Below are 15,779 nucleotides of genomic sequence, written 5' to 3'. Positions count from 1 at the left end.
CGGTTTCTGAATAATAGTCCCCACTTGCCAACACGGCTTTTCAGGCAAGCTTGACCGTGTTCGTGTGAGCATTTGGAGCAAGTGGAAGATATGGACTTATTAAGGTTTCGTGTAAATTCGTCCAGGCGCAAGTTACATGCGGCCTTGATGCTGCCTCGTAGGTTACAAGGTGGGTAGTAATGTACATACGTGAATAAGACCGGCGCTGATCAGCGAGAAGAGCGTGAGGCCCGAGAAGACGCTCACTGCGACGATCCAAGCAGGCGCCTTCTGCGCGGGCGAAGGACGCTCCTTCTGAAAGACGGTCGCCACCTGCGGTGAGAGACGACTGTTGTTTACTGTGCTAGGCGGCATATATGTTCTTTGCACCCTCAACTCCCATCAAATTCTAACTATGTAAGAGAATAACGAAGAAAAAAAAAACCCAAAAAAGAATAGATGAAGAGCAGAATACAGCGTGGTGAAGATGAAAAGCAGCGTTTACTGCCCGCTTTTCTCGAGAGTTCTGACTTCGTTTCTTTTGTGAATCTTGTTATCTGTATACGGAGAGCAAGATATGTCCATTCCAAAGTTTCCTCGTGCTTACAAGGCTAGATTTCTTCGTTTCATTTGGGTGCTAAACACTTAGTGGGCATAATTCGCACTCCGTACTTCATATGATAAGAAAGCTTTTACATAAAGCGAGGTAGGCAATGAATTATCGCGATTCCACCCGCGGAAAACATTACAAAAATTGCTGCCAAAAAAGTTCCTCTTTAGCGAGCTTTCCACACCGTTTATTCGCTTGCGAAAAAGAAACAAAACTTCCTCATTTTCTGGCGAACTTTCGGAAAGCTACAGAAAGAGCAGGATGGCAGGAGGACTTCTTACGCGTATCTCCCTCGTGGAGTTAGGATTAGTGACGAAGGTGGTGTTGTCCAGAATCTCCAGGTAGCCTTCGGACCCAAAGCTGAACGCCGGCCATGAACCCTAAAAGGAAGACGAGGCCGTATGTATTTAGCAAGAACAGCGCTGGCGGTGTGGACCTCTCTGCCTATTGCCCGTGTGTTCTGCACTCCATGAACGGGAATCACGTAAGCATGGTGCACAGAGAGCACAGTTTATAACTGACTTTACGACAAAAAGTGAAGATTGAACAACGTGTACGTCGTGAGCTTAGCTCCTGTCAGCAGTCTGTCGCTGATTACGTGCTTGTCTTGCTCAAGCTTCCTCTTATAAATATCGTTTACTTGTAATTCTCCTGTACACATTTCAGTCTGGTTGCTTGAATCTCGTCATAAGCTGTTGAACTGAGATATTTCAATTTCCTCTAATTTCCTTTCGAGGAAATTGGAATAGCTCAGTTTCCTTTACAGGAAGTTACAGGGCAGGAAGCGGAGAGACGTTGCACAAATAGTGTGTATTTCCAGCTGACAAATTCATATGTACATCTCAAGAAAGGAAAGAATGTTGCAGTATTTAGTAAACGCATCCACCCAGCGAGATGTTGCGCTTTGGTACTCACAGCTTCCCTGATGAACTCCTCCATGTTGACGACGACGGTCAGCATGATGTGCGCCAATTTTTGTCTGTTCAAAAATGGCCCTAAGTTGCACCTCACTTCGCGGCACAGAGCCGTCTTGCAGTTCTGCGGCAAGAAGGTTTCTTGTGTTATTTGTGTCCACACACTAAAGCTAACGGCGTAAGCGTGCCAGCGGAACGAATCAGTCTCATGGGTCGACATCAAGGGTAGTAAATTGTAAATTATGGGGTGCATTGGCTACGACGAACGCCGTAGCGAAAGGCGCTGAATTAATATCCACCACCTGGGGTTCCTTAAGGACGTTTTTATGCGAAGCATACTACTTTAGCTACCACTTCAGCCCTTCACCGTGTTTATGCGCCTCCAAATCGCGTGATACATGACGTCACACCACGTGACACGATGACGTCACGACAGTAGAGAAACGGGGGCCCACCTCGCGCCGTCGCTGTGGTTGTGCGCCGCCCCCAAATCACGTGATACATGACGTCACACCGCGTGACACGATGACGTCACGACAGTGCAGAAACGGGGGCCCACCTCGCGCCGTCGCTGTGGTTGTGCGCCTCCAAATCACGTGAGATATGACGTCACACCACGTGACACGATGACGTCACGACAGTGGAGAAACGGGGGCCCACCTCGCGCCGTCGCTGTGGTTGTGCGCCTCCAAATCACGTGATACATGACGTCACACCACGTGACACGATGACGTCACGACAGTGGAGAAACGGGGGCCCACCTCGCGCCGTCGCTGTGGTTGTGCGTCTCCAAATTACGCGACACGATGATGCTTCGCATTCTCCAGGCTTAACCCAGTTAAGCCTCAGCCATTTTTTTAATCGAAATACGGCCGCGGCGGCCGGGATCGAACCAGCGAAGCGAAGACAGTGCGTTTCGCTCAACATCCTCTTCTAATGCGGCTGATATATATAAGTAGGACAGATGATTGTCGATTCTTTTTGCAGCATACGTACCTGCCTTTAGAATACAATAACCTAAAGATATGGGAAGTGCATGCTCTGTCAGGAGTAGGGCAACCAAGGCAATCCCTACAAGGCAATCCCACTTGGCAGCAGCGGGCAACAAGGGACAACATCTAAGCGCTCTTTGCTTATTGCTACAGATAACCCGAGGAAACCACGCAGTCTGGCCGTACCTTGAGTCATCTACACGTGCAACGCACAGTCTGAAGCTACAACGCTCAAGGGACAACATCTAAGCGCTCTTTGCTTATTGCTACAGGTTAGCATTTCAGCCTTACTTTGTTAATACATTTACTTCCCTCTCAATTGCCTTGCTGCTGCCAACTGTTCCAACTTTTTCCTGTGTCGCCTATTTGTGTCACTGAACTGCTGTTCAAGCTATGGCTGCTAAAGCACGGGAAGAGTTTAAGGAAGAACTTAAAAGGGAAATGAAAGAGTTTAAGAGCAAGGTTGAACGCGATTTAAGGCATGAATTGAGAGAAATAAAGGATAGTTTGGACTTCATTAACAAAGAGTACGAAGCTGCTAAAAGTAAGAATGAGCAGCTCGAAAGAGAAAATGAAGCGCTGAAGAAAGCAAATGAAACACTTCTAGATGAGAGTAACAAGGCAAAAAAGCAACTTGATGAGCACGAAACAAGAATAACAGCGAGTGAGCAATACTCAAGAAATCGAAATGTTGAAATAAAAGGAGTGAAAAAGGAGGATAGTGAAGACTTGATGAAGATTGTCAGTCTAATTGGAAATGCCTTGGAAGAACAAGTCACACCAGATGACATTGAAGTGTGCCACAGGACGAATACTCGCAACGAGTCGTCTCATAACATTGTGGTACAATTTAAGACCAGATAAAAGAGGGATTCCTTGCTTCTCAAAGCAAGGAAAACAAGGCTTTCAATGAAAAACCTGGACGAGAAAAACGAGGACAGTCCCATTTATGTAAATGAGCACTTATTTCCCGTAATGAAGAAACTGTTGGGGATCACTGTTGCAAGGAAGAAGGAATGTAAGTGGAAGTTTGTGTGGACCAGGGACGGAAGGATTTTTGCTCGCAGAGATGAAACCTCAAATGTCATTAATGTGCGAAGCGAACGGGACGTTCAGTTGATTGTGTAATGTGCACCTAAAACTGTATAGTGTCGACTCTTTTGTACAAAATGGCATTACTGCCACTGGATATCAATAACATTTTTCATTCAGAAGCAATAAACGGCTTGAAATGCTTCCATTTGAATATTAGGTCTGCACTGAACAAAGAGTACCAGTTGCATGTCCTTCTAGAAAATTTCACATTTAGTTTTGACATAATGATGTTGACAGAAACTTGGTATTGCTGCGACAGTGATGTCATGGTGGACAAAAACTACAGCACCTATTTTTTAAACAGATACAATAAGAGAGGAGGTGGCGTACTGCTAAACGTGAAGAAGAGCCTGAATCGCAACTTGCATGAAGAGTTCTCTTTTGTCAATGAACACATTGAATGCTTAGCTGCTGTTAGTTCTAAACACTTTTTTGCTGTCATCTACCGCCCTCCTGATGGCAATATAAATAGCTTCTTTTCTTGCTTAGAAAGGCACCTTTGTTATACGAATGAAAATGGTCTGACACTTGTTTTGGGAGGGGACTTTAATATTGATTTGTTAAGCCAATCACCAGTGCAACGTCACTTCCAAACTATACTCTCTTCAGATGGGTTCTACAATTTAATAGACACGGCAACCCGCATAACAATAAGCACTAGCACATTGATCGACCTCTTTATAACAAATCTTCCAACCCATGAGACTTTAGCAGGCGTTTGCGCTGAAACCATAAGCGATCACCTACCCATTTTTATGTTCACTAGGCTACCCGTAATGAACTCTGATACCAAACATGATGTTCGGTTTACAAAGCAGAACATCAACAAAAGAACGTTAGACATTTTTCGGGGAAAATTAATGGAGCTAAACTGGAATCCTGTTTACAGACTAAACTCGTAAAATGAAGCCTACAACGAATTTCTGAAGCTCTTTACTTTCGCCTACTATCAGTCTTTCCCGGTTGTTCTCATTAAGAAAGCTACGAAGTCTCGCAAGCCTTGGATTACAAATGAGTGCCTAGCAATGATAAAAAAGAAAGGAAAACTATATAAAAAGTTCCTGACCACCCGTGAACCAAATGACTGGAAGAAATTTAAACAACACAGGAACAAAACAAACGCACTGCTAAGAAATGCAAAACGTAATTACCTGTACAATATTTTGGAACCTGGTAGCAACAGAAATACCCAAATAATATGGAAAAATCTAAATTAACTGTTAAACCGTTTTCCCAAAAACAAAGGCCCAACCGAAATAACAATAAACAATGATGTACTACGTGATAAAGAATTAGCTGAAGCCTTTAACCATTTTTTCATAAACGTGGTTTCGAATTCTTGCTCGCTCTCAAGTTCTTACCCTTTAGCGACGAATGCTGTAGTCAGGAACCCTAACACACTTTTTTTAGATCCAACTTCTGAAAGCGAAATCTACACAGTGTTTGTTTCACTTAGTAACAGCCATGCCACTGACATAGATAATATTCAAATAACCCCTGTTAAATATGCTCTTGACCTAATTTTACCACAGCTCAATCTTGCACTATCAACAGGCATCTTCCCTGACAGAATGCAGTTATCTAAAGTTATTGCTGTGTTTAAATCCGGTGACAAAAATTATTTATCTAACTACCGCCCGATTTCTATTTTGCCGATTTTTTCAAAAGGCTTAGAAAAGATAATACATCTCCGAATAACAAAGTTCGCCAATAAGTTTGATCTTATCAGTACCTCTCAGTTTGGCTTTCGTAAAGGCCGTTCTACCAAGACTGCTCTTTTAGCGCAAAAAGAAATAATCCTAAAAGCATTTGAAGAAAGAGAAATAGCTGCTGGCCTGTATATTGATTTTTCGAAGGCATTCGACTGCCTACACCACACAACACTACTAAAAAAATTAGAATTGTATGGCATACGAGGAACTGCACTCCAATTAATAACGTCATACATGCAAAAATGGAAGCAATGTGTAACAATCGGAAACTACATATCGACCTACAAAACAATTAATGCAGGCGTACCTCAAGGGAGCATCCTGGGGCCCTTGTTATTTAATTTCTACATCAATGATATCACAAGCATCCCTACAGCTGCGAAATTTGTAATCTATGCTGATGACGCTACTTTGTTGTTTCGAGGCAATAGTTATGACTCCCTGGAAAATAATATTAGGAACTCTCTGAATTATTTACATTTTTGGAGTGTCGCAAATTCGCTGCAGATTAACAGCAAGAAAACCAAAGTCGTTATCTTCACTCCAAGGCAGTCATCAGCGCAACGTATTAATTTAACCTTCGGTGACACAACAATAGAAGTCGTGGATACAATAAAAATACTTGGTGTACATTTTCATAAACACATGTTATGGGACACTCACGTTAACAATATTGTTTCCCGAATTGCCAAAAGCGTCGGCTTACAAGCGAAATTCAAATATTTTCTACCGACCCCAATTAAGTTACTTTTGTTCAATGCATTGTTTCAGTCACATGTAAACTATTGTTTTCTGGTATGGGGAAGCACAACATTTACAAATTTACAACAGATTCACATGCTAAAAAAAAAAGCAGTTCGCCTTATCGCAGGGGTAGATCCTTATGCACACACTAGAAGCCTGTTTACGCAATTCAAAGTACTTTCTGTGCATCGGCTCTACTCTTATATTTTAGCCAAAAGATATAAACAGGATGTCCAAAACAATGAGGTCCTCATTCAAACCATATCAAATCTAAGTTTAAGAGAAGGTAGATCAACATCGCGGTCGCCTGAAATTTGGAAAATTCCATTCTTACGCACAACCATCAGCCGTCAAATGCTCGAATATTCACTGCCAACCTTGTTAAATTATCTCCATAAACACGATATTAATATCCAAAGTGTTAGCACCCAAACTCTGAAGAATTTTTTTTACACAACAAGAGTGATGGTTATGCTCGCTATAATTGTATAAAGATGTTTTTTCTTTTCTCAGGTGTATTATGGTGGTCTTGATGTGATGGGGATATCTTATTGTTGTGTAAAATGCGATTTTTTCTTTTCAGACAAGAAGGTCTTGACTCACTTTCTATGTGTGTATGTTCTCGTGACTATGCTGTTATACATGTAAATGTGCAACTGCTGTATGCCTTGTAAATGGGGGCTCGAAACACGTCAAGTGATATGTTTTCACTTTTGTTCGAGTCCCTTTCCGCCTCGACGGAATAAAGTTCAATTTCAATTTCAATTACTCGACACAACAAGTTTATGTGAACTCGACAGGAGCGTGTCGAGACCGCTCCGGCATCCAGCGTTGGTTAGGGCACTTCAAGCGTGGAAATTAGGTATTCAGCGTACTGTAGTTGTTCCTCTCAACTTCGTTCACAGATTTCCTAGTCGTTTAGCTGCTGAAAACACAGCGAATTGTCGTGGTATGGGTGGCTGCAACGGCAAAGAGATTAAGTAAGCCACGGAAATGAGCATTTACATGGTTCCATAAACCAAATGCCAAGAAGTCAGCATCTCGAAGTCGCTCAAATTCGGTATACGGTTCCGATGCATGCGACCACAGCTAAACCTTACCAGGGGCGGTATGTTCTGGTGCAGCAGAGCGGTGAGACTCTCTTCGCGGGGAGAGTCGTCTTCGGGCACCGACCGCTGAACGCGGCCGCCCAGGCTTCCGTCACGCGCGGCAAGAACATCGAAGTTCGAATCGTTTTCTCTGTTCTGCGTTGCCTGGTCGTCCTCGTCGGGCGTGACGAACCCTTCCACGTCGCGACAGGTTCCGGGCACAAACGTCCCGTCCTGCAACACCTTCAGGACAAGAGCGGAAAATCGAAAAGTGCTCTCTCGTTTTTTTTTTCTTTTTCAAAAGAACTAGCACTTCAGGATTAGGTTTCAAGAAGTCGTCGACAGTGTACTGACCCCAAGTGATCTTTTGCGCATGCACGGGCCGTTATATTAAATGTCTCGGAAGGAAAATACGTAACCGATGCACAATGATTCAGGGAGGGAACTTCAAGGTTACTAAAAAGGTCGACGTCGAGGTTGCAGTGAACGATCGAAAGAAAAAGCTGGAAGGAAATCAAACGCGAGCTTGTGACATATTCTACCCGACAGTAAGATACGATAATAGATCTGGGCGGGACGCGTGGTATAAACGTGGCGGGCAGAAACATGCGCGCAGAACGTGGCTCCAGGAGCATCTGAGGAGCTTGGGTGGAATGATGAGGTTAGGAAGGTTGAGCGTGGCTGAGTGCAGTTGGCGCTGGATAGGGGCCATCGAAAACTGTTGTGAGAGATCTTTGCCCTGCGATGGACTTAGCGTGACTGAGGAAGATAACGATAATGGCGAAGGATTATTTTTGGTAATCTGACTTTGGTTGGCAAGCTTGGAATCTTCCGAGCATTTCTTGTCCGAGTGGGAAGACCTATCGGAACAGAGCGCTACGCAATTATCGTTGGCACTTTGTTCCGGAGAGAACAAAAAGAATCTGAGTTCTTTATTTATTTAATTTTTGCAGCATCTGCTTTACATTCAGTACTATGCTAGAAATTTTTAGCAGGTGAAATTATGCTAAGAGTGATAGTGACAAACAAACAAACAAACAAACAAACAAACAAACAAACAAACAAACAAACAAACAAACAAACAAACAAACAAACAAACAAACAAACAAACAAACAAACAAACAAACAAACAAACAAACAAACAAACAAACAAACAAACAAACAAACAAACAAACAAACAAACAAACAAACAAACAAACAAACAAACAAACAAACAAACAAACAAACAAACAAACAAACAAACAAACAAACAAACAAACAAACAAACAAACAAACAAACAAACAAACAAAAAACAAACAAATAGGGAGAGCGAAGCTAGTGATGGTATCCACACTGCAGGAATATCCATCACTTACAGCAGAGTATTCAACTTCAGTTCAGCCAGGGTGCTAATATTAGCTCAAATTACTTCAAGTGTATGTTCGAATTTAGATTTCATGGTGCGATAAGGTCCAGCCTTCATTGCGTGGTAATTTTTGTTTCAAACATAAACAAACTAAATTATAAATGTGGCGGTGCTTCCTTTTTATTTCATTTTACTACAGCATACTCCCAAAAAACTTGCAAAAAGAACAACATTGGAGAGATACGAGAGACGTCTTTGCCCTGCTGTGGGCGTAGTCAGGCTGGTGGTCATGAGGATGAAGTGGGCCCGTTTAATAAGGTCAAGGGTGCCTTCAGTTCCAGTTAAATATGTACAAAAAGAGTAGTCGTCGTAAATACCCTGATCTTCGTCACGTCGGCGATGGGATTCTGCGATTCGTTGAATACGTGTGGGACTCGAATAGACAGCTGAACCTGCTGTATTGGACTTGCGTACTGCTTGTCAAGCTGAAAGTGAAAAAAAAAAATGAAAAATTAGCATGCCGGTCATGTAAACTTTGTACGAACACTTCGTTTTTCTTTCTGCGACAGACGGGGAACAAAGCCTATTGGGGCTCAAAGCGGAAGAAGGGACTCCACATCCTCCTAATTTTCTCGCTACAGGGCATCTAAACTGAGGAAACGTAGACTAACTATTTCATGCGCCCCATTATTTAATAACTGTTATTGTCATTATCAACTGGGGTCTAATGTCAGCGATTGCTTGTGTCGGGCCCATGTCGTTCGATTTAGTCATGTATGCATGCGATCAAAACATCCACAGTTTGGTTTGGTTTGGTGTGATGTTAGCTTTCTTTCAAAGGATAGGGCAAGCCAAAGCAAAGCGTTAGGTTCGGTTTTATGGGGTATAATGTCCCAAGTGACTCAGGCTTTGAGGGACGTCGTAGTGGAGGGCTCCAGATAATTTCAACTTCCTGAGATTCTTGAACGTGCTCTGACATCGCACAGTATACGGGCCTCTGGTATTTTGCCTCTTTCGAAATGCGACCGCCGCGGCCGGGATCGAACCCGCACCTTTCTGGTCAGCAGCCGAGCACCATGAGCACTGAGCCACCGCGGCGGCCTTAAGCAAAAGGAAGTAAGCCTGAAGGGGGCTTGGCTCCCTGATAAAAAAAAAAGCAGCACACGTCTTTAACGTACACAGAACACAAAACAAGCTTACATGGAATACATAACGCGATATGTATGGAAGCCTTCGGACCATTTTTAGGAAACAGCAATACGTGTACACTTATTTGCGCACACAAATGAAACAATTCGCATGCATGAATAATGCACATTCCATGCTACAAGAACTGCATATAGAGACAAGATCATAAATTCAGAAAAACTGAACTACAGAGAGCACACGCAAGGAAACTATCAGTTAAATATTGTTTTATATTGGTTTTAAATACACTTGCTAATGTCGAGAAGGCCCCATCAGCTGAAATTTTCATTGATAACAAAGGGTATCTGAAAAAAGTTAATTTGTGCTTCCTGTAATCAGTCTGAATGAGAGGTGCAGTATGTGTCATACTTAAAGTAAACACGGCAACGCGTGGCTGCCGCGCTTCTCTTCCGCCTACAGCCATGCGCATGCGCAGTAAGAACGGCCGGCTGCTTCTTCTACGCTAAGAAGGAGCAGCCGGCCGTTTTTACTGCGCATGCTCCTTTGCCGCGTATGATAACACCTGCGTATGGTAAAGCCTGATGCCGCCTATTCTCGCGGGCTGTCGCGGGAGGCGTTTCGCGAAGTGCAGTGGCCATGCGTTGGCGTGTTCCCTTTAAGTATGATTCGTACTGTGAAAAATTTCTCCGTGTTCTCAGGTGCTATTATACGGCAGGTCTGCCCGGTAGGTTTGCATACAATATGTCACAATATGATGCAGCGAACAAAAGTAATAGATTTGTTCCACATGCAGAATACCAAACCATTTAGAACTCAGTTCATGACAGACTGGTTATGTGAGGTGAATAAAAATGCCGTGGGTGCTCTGCTGTGGATAAATTTTGTTAACTGTCTAAAATTTCGTAACTCCCTTTTCAAGATTTAGTTAGTCATCAGCAGGGTAATTTATCTTTATTGAGCACAAAACCAAAATTGAAGTGAGGATTCAGCGAACCTCTGCGCAGGGAAACAGATTCGAACAAAAAGATAACGCGTTTTTTTTTTGTCAGAAATTCCTCAGTGTTGCGTTTTTTAGCATCCTCCGCAGGTGTGAAATATACTGGGTCATGAAAATAGGAAATCGAAATGCCAAAAATGGACTCACGACGAAGCTGTGTTCTAGTTGAATCGTCTTAGTCTCTGCATTGAAAGTGACCACGTCTGGCGTGGCTCTCCTGGAAGAATTGGAACGGTAAGTGTCAACGTATGCACGTCAGCGGTTCCTGCACGTCGCATTCAAATTTACCCGAAGCCATTGTGTGTTAACATGTGTCTCTCCCATATTATATTAGCATGAATGCGCCTCGCGATGCATGCAATCTGTCGGAGCGGTATGACAACAGCGATATTACGTATATTAGCAGCGCATGTCTTAGATTTGTTTAATGGATACGGGCGCGTTTCACCCAGAAACAAAGAAGACAGTGCGCTGGAGGCCGATTACTACACGCATAGCTGTGGAAAAATATCTAGGGGCAACTAATTGGATTCATGCGGAGGGAATGCGATAAGGGTTGTCTTTCATTCACCAATCTATTCGAATTCTGATTATATCCATATTTGATTTCTGTCCACAGTCGCTTCTTCTATTCTTTTTTTATTCTATTCTATTCCGATTATTTTTGATTTTCTTATTCTAACTCCATTCTATTCTATTCTTATTTGCATTCTTAACTAATTAGGGGTCCTAACTGCTACAATTACCTCCTATACGTTCCTTGCTCCATTACTACCTATTATATGTACTTAGATATGCTAACTATACTCATGCTAAGTGCTAATCAATTACTAATTATAAACTACCACACACACACACCCACACACACCCACACACCCACACACACCCACACACACCCACACACACCCACACACACCCACACACACCCACACACACCCACACACCCACACACCCACACACCAACACACCCAAACTCACACACACACACCAACACACCCAAACTCACACACACACACACCAACACACACACACCAACACACACACACCAACACACACACACCAACACACACACACCAACACACACACACCAACACACACACACCAACACACACACACCAACACACACACACCAACACACACACACCAACACACACACACCAACACACACACACCAACACACACACACCAACACACACACACCAACACACACACACCAACACACACACACCAACACACACACCAACACACACACCAACACACACACCAACACACACACCAACACACACACCAACACACACACCAACACACACACCAACACACACACCAACACACACACACACACACACCAACACACACACACACACACCAACACACACACACACACACCAACACACACACACACACCAACACACACACCAACACACACACACACACACACCACACACACACACACACACACACACACACACACACACACACACACACACACACACACACACACACACACACACACACACACACACACACACACACACACACACACACACACACACGCGCGCGCGCGCACAGCACACGAGTGTGTGCGACCGTGTTGAAATGTACGACTGCGCATTTAAAAGATCTGCCGCGCATCATATTGTCCATACCTTCCACCCATGCCATTTACTATAATATCGGCGCTGAAAAGTTGCTTATTATTATTTTTCTTCGCTACGTTACGTGCGAAAACTCGCCTCATGAACAGCTTCCTCTTCGCGGGCTCGCTGCGTCTCGTCCGTCTGCGGACTGTCACCGCAACGTTAAAATACACCATTTGGTTAATTTTTTCACTAGTAGATGCAGGTACGGATTTGTTGCGTACGTAAGCGTGTATTAGCAGAAATAGAGGAGCAACTCAACTAGAACTCCTTACGCTTGCGCTTATGACGATCAGTGCACTACATACTATTGACAAGGATAAAAAACGTTGTGCCGTAAGGGCCTTACGGTAGCATCTATAAACGCCGTATTCGCAGCACACGGGCTTTGAAGTAAGATTCACTGAAATGTTAGGACACTGTGGCCATGGTTATACATGTATATCATGATGAATATATATCTTGATGAATATTGAAGTCTCCCTCCGCACCCTTTAATTTTTTTCTCGTCCCAGATAGGTGCCCGGAGTGAAGCGCCTGAAAGTAATTTCTTCGATTTGAGCTGTCTTGTTAGAAAGTAAAAAAAAAGAAAGAAAAATGGTGCGTGTGACAGTCGAAGATATTCAGTTCACCCGAGCATGGAGATGTCCGCCTTGTGTATGAAAGGCAGCGTGCGCGCGACCTTGTTGTCGGTCGGCGAGGCCTCATCGCTGGTCGTCGTCGCTTCGGCGGTCAGGTCGAACGTTGCCTCGACCTGACTCACGTCCAGCTTCAGAAGGAAGGACGCCTGCAGAAGCCGAGCACGGGACATAGTTATTAGTAAAAAAATATTTTCGCTCTATGATTTGCAAATTTCGCCAGCCGGGAGTTAATCTCACAACAGTGAAATAAAGACGTGACACCTGCCGAGGCTTCTAACGGACCCGATTTGTGGTGCCTGTATTTTTTGCCAAGGAAAAGGAACCACCTCCACGAGTATGCTTTGTCAGTAGCACATTTGAACACGGCAGCCGTTTCTACTTTTGCGATTTGTGCTTTTGCTACTCGCACTGAAAGGAAGAGACTCCATTGACACCTGTGCAGAGCTCATTCGGACGGCTTCTCGCTTCCGGTTACGTCACCGGCCACGTGACGATGGCTAGCAACCTTGCATGCGAAGGCACACCGTAGAAAGTCATTAAACGTTGCATAATTATTCTTAGGACTGGAAAAGTTTGACGTGAATTGCTGCAAGTGTTACAAGAACAGGCATCGGCAATGATACTTTTATCCAAGCATCGAGGCAGAGACAGAATGAACATATTCTTGCGAAAAATAAACATCAAAACCTCCTCTTACGGTAGCGGACGAGCTAGGCTTTATCGACTACTTCTCCTGCAGCGTTTACAAGGTTTAGTATACATACATATACGTACCTTTTTCGAGGGCCGGAGGGGGTTGCCGGCATCGCAGAGGATGACGAACCACTGGTGTGACGGGTCCTGCTGGACGCTGCAGCGGTCCTTGTTCACCAGCCGCACGCGGTTGGGCAGCGTCACCATCACGGTGGTCAGGTACGCCGGGTCCGCGGCGCCGTCGTTCTCCACGATTAGAGACAGCGACAGGTCGCGCTTCTCGCCGACCACCAGCGGGTCACCGCTGCAAAGGACAAGTTTGATGGAGGAAATCTGCAGCGATCTCTGTGAGGTACAGTTCTTGCAGCCGCAGCTGTATGCTTGCAGTGCGCAGACACATGGCCAGTGTACAGACACCACGGTGCCGCGCGCATATGGGTTGAGCCGTTGGACTCATCAACAACGCCCTCTGCGTAGTATGTAGTAGTTGACTGTACAACCTTGCTTAGTCTCCAATCTTGAGACCGCATAGTGGAACAGGAACTGTACCCTTAAGTACCACAGCGTCTTGAAAGGTGGGGGCTAGGGTTGCCCCACTTGGCAGACATTTAGAGATTGAGGGCGGCCATAAGTGGCTCAAAATCACGGCTGAAAATTAAACCACGTGACCTGCAAATTTTTGACCCAGGCTGTAGCGGTACTTTTTTCGCTCTTCTCCCCTTTCACTGCCTAAGCCTATGCCACAAAGACAAACTTGGTGTTGGTTCAGGTGTCCACCTAGAGTAAGACGGTTACCACGCATTCGATTTCCTCATAACCATCTGCTCGTCCGCGCAATGCCTTCACTTATTGCATTAGTACTTGCATGAATTAAGCTATATCAATCGACAGGTTGTGGTTTGTAGGAGGAGACAGCAATTGCTTTGCAGTTAGAGTTTTTTTTTTGTCGACGTCCTATAGGTTCCAGTAAGGGCGGGAAAAAAGTGCCTTTCTTACTTTCCTGTGATAGCCAGGCAAGCATTCTTTTGCTCTCAACAGTCTATAAAGGTGCGGTATACTCACTTGTAGCCGATTATATCGGCGTGCAGCTTGAGATCCGCCCGACACATATCGTCCGGTCCACAGCCATGCTGATACGGAATCTGCACACAAATACGCGATACAATGCGTGTCATATAAACAATCTGAAAAAGGAGCTCTTTAGTTTGCTATTTTGTTTCTATTTAGAGGATTAGCGACGCAGACGAAGTTGCCGATGTGCTGAAGAGCAGGTCGTGGAGGCTGATCTTTTCTAGAAGCCTGTGCAGGCTCCAGCGCTTAATGTTGTTCGTTAGTCGAAGGGAGAAGTTTTCCTCCCTTGTAGTTGGAAGTACTACTTCCTGAAATCGTCTGGTTCTTGTAGCTTGCGTTCCTCGACATTTCCACAGTGGGCGAACATCAGCGGCCGGCGTGGAATATTTAGGGAATGTGCTCGCTACTCCACCTTCTCGAGAGCCCCGTCGGAATGCCTCTGACGAGTAAGGGCCGCACCAGCCCTTATATATTATTTTAAGGGACACCTCATTCAATCTCGTTAAGCTGAGGGAGATGGGAAAAGTGCCCGGGGTATCGAGGGCAAGTGTACTTCTCCATAAAGCGGATGAAAAGATGGGCAAAGCGGAGATCAAAAGGGAGGCTGGCGGGGTTATTCGTATTTGGGGTGGTGTGTGAGGATCGACGCCTGTTTTCCTCTGGTCAACATTCCGAGCACCTTCTTGCGTGTAGTGTATATGTATGCAATCCATGATTTTTGAATTGAGAGCATGTATCTTGTGAGTGATGCTTAGTGTTATTAGTTATTATAACTCTTTTAATGTAGTATATATTATATAGTGCCCTAGGTTTTACACCCCAAAGCGATGTGGGCTTTAAGGGACGCCGTAGGCAAGTGCTCCGGATTAATCGCGGCACCAGGGGTTCTTTAACGCGCACAATCATCGTACCGTACACTGGCGCCTTTCGTTTCGCCTCCATCGAAACGCGGCCTCCGGCGAGTTGATTACCGTCCGCTAGGGAAAACGTGTAAATTTGGGATTATCGTTGACACTACTGAGTATAAAAGGATAGGGAAATGAGAGGCTTGTTATGAGATACATTTGAATGAAACTAACAGTCAATGAAGCCAAATAATTCTTAGGGGCAT

The 15,779-nt window shown here is 44.4% G+C and overlaps 1 protein-coding gene across 3 annotated transcripts in view; it reads right to left on the bottom strand.

The window, feature by feature from the left end:
* The window catches only part of LOC149341708 (integrin alpha-9-like), a 54,226-nt gene that overhangs the window by 2,189 nt on the left and 36,258 nt on the right, over positions 1–15,779 (bottom strand). For 2 of the 3 annotated variants that reach the window (XM_089543872.1, XM_089543873.1), the window contains 9 exons: positions 14,660–14,739; positions 13,679–13,901; positions 12,896–13,050; positions 10,774–10,843; positions 8,858–8,965; positions 7,147–7,377; positions 1,505–1,627; positions 871–969; positions 190–312 (listed from right to left, as the gene is read on the bottom strand). In XM_089543872.1, the coding sequence (XP_089399998.1) occupies positions 190–312; positions 871–969; positions 1,505–1,627; positions 7,147–7,377; positions 8,858–8,965; positions 10,774–10,843; positions 12,896–13,050; positions 13,679–13,901; positions 14,660–14,739 (1,212 nt within the window). The remainder of the gene's footprint in view (positions 1–189; positions 313–870; positions 970–1,504; positions 1,628–7,146; positions 7,378–8,857; positions 8,966–10,773; positions 10,844–12,895; positions 13,051–13,678; positions 13,902–14,659; positions 14,740–15,779) is intronic. The other variant, XM_089543874.1, reaches the window with a different exon arrangement.

This window comes from Amblyomma mixtum, chromosome 5, assembly GCF_055824585.1.
Source record: "Amblyomma mixtum isolate Tamu chromosome 5, ASM5582458v1, whole genome shotgun sequence".
NCBI lineage: Eukaryota > Metazoa > Arthropoda > Arachnida > Ixodida > Ixodidae > Amblyomma > Amblyomma mixtum.
This window is presented reverse-complemented; position numbering and strand designations above follow the sequence as displayed.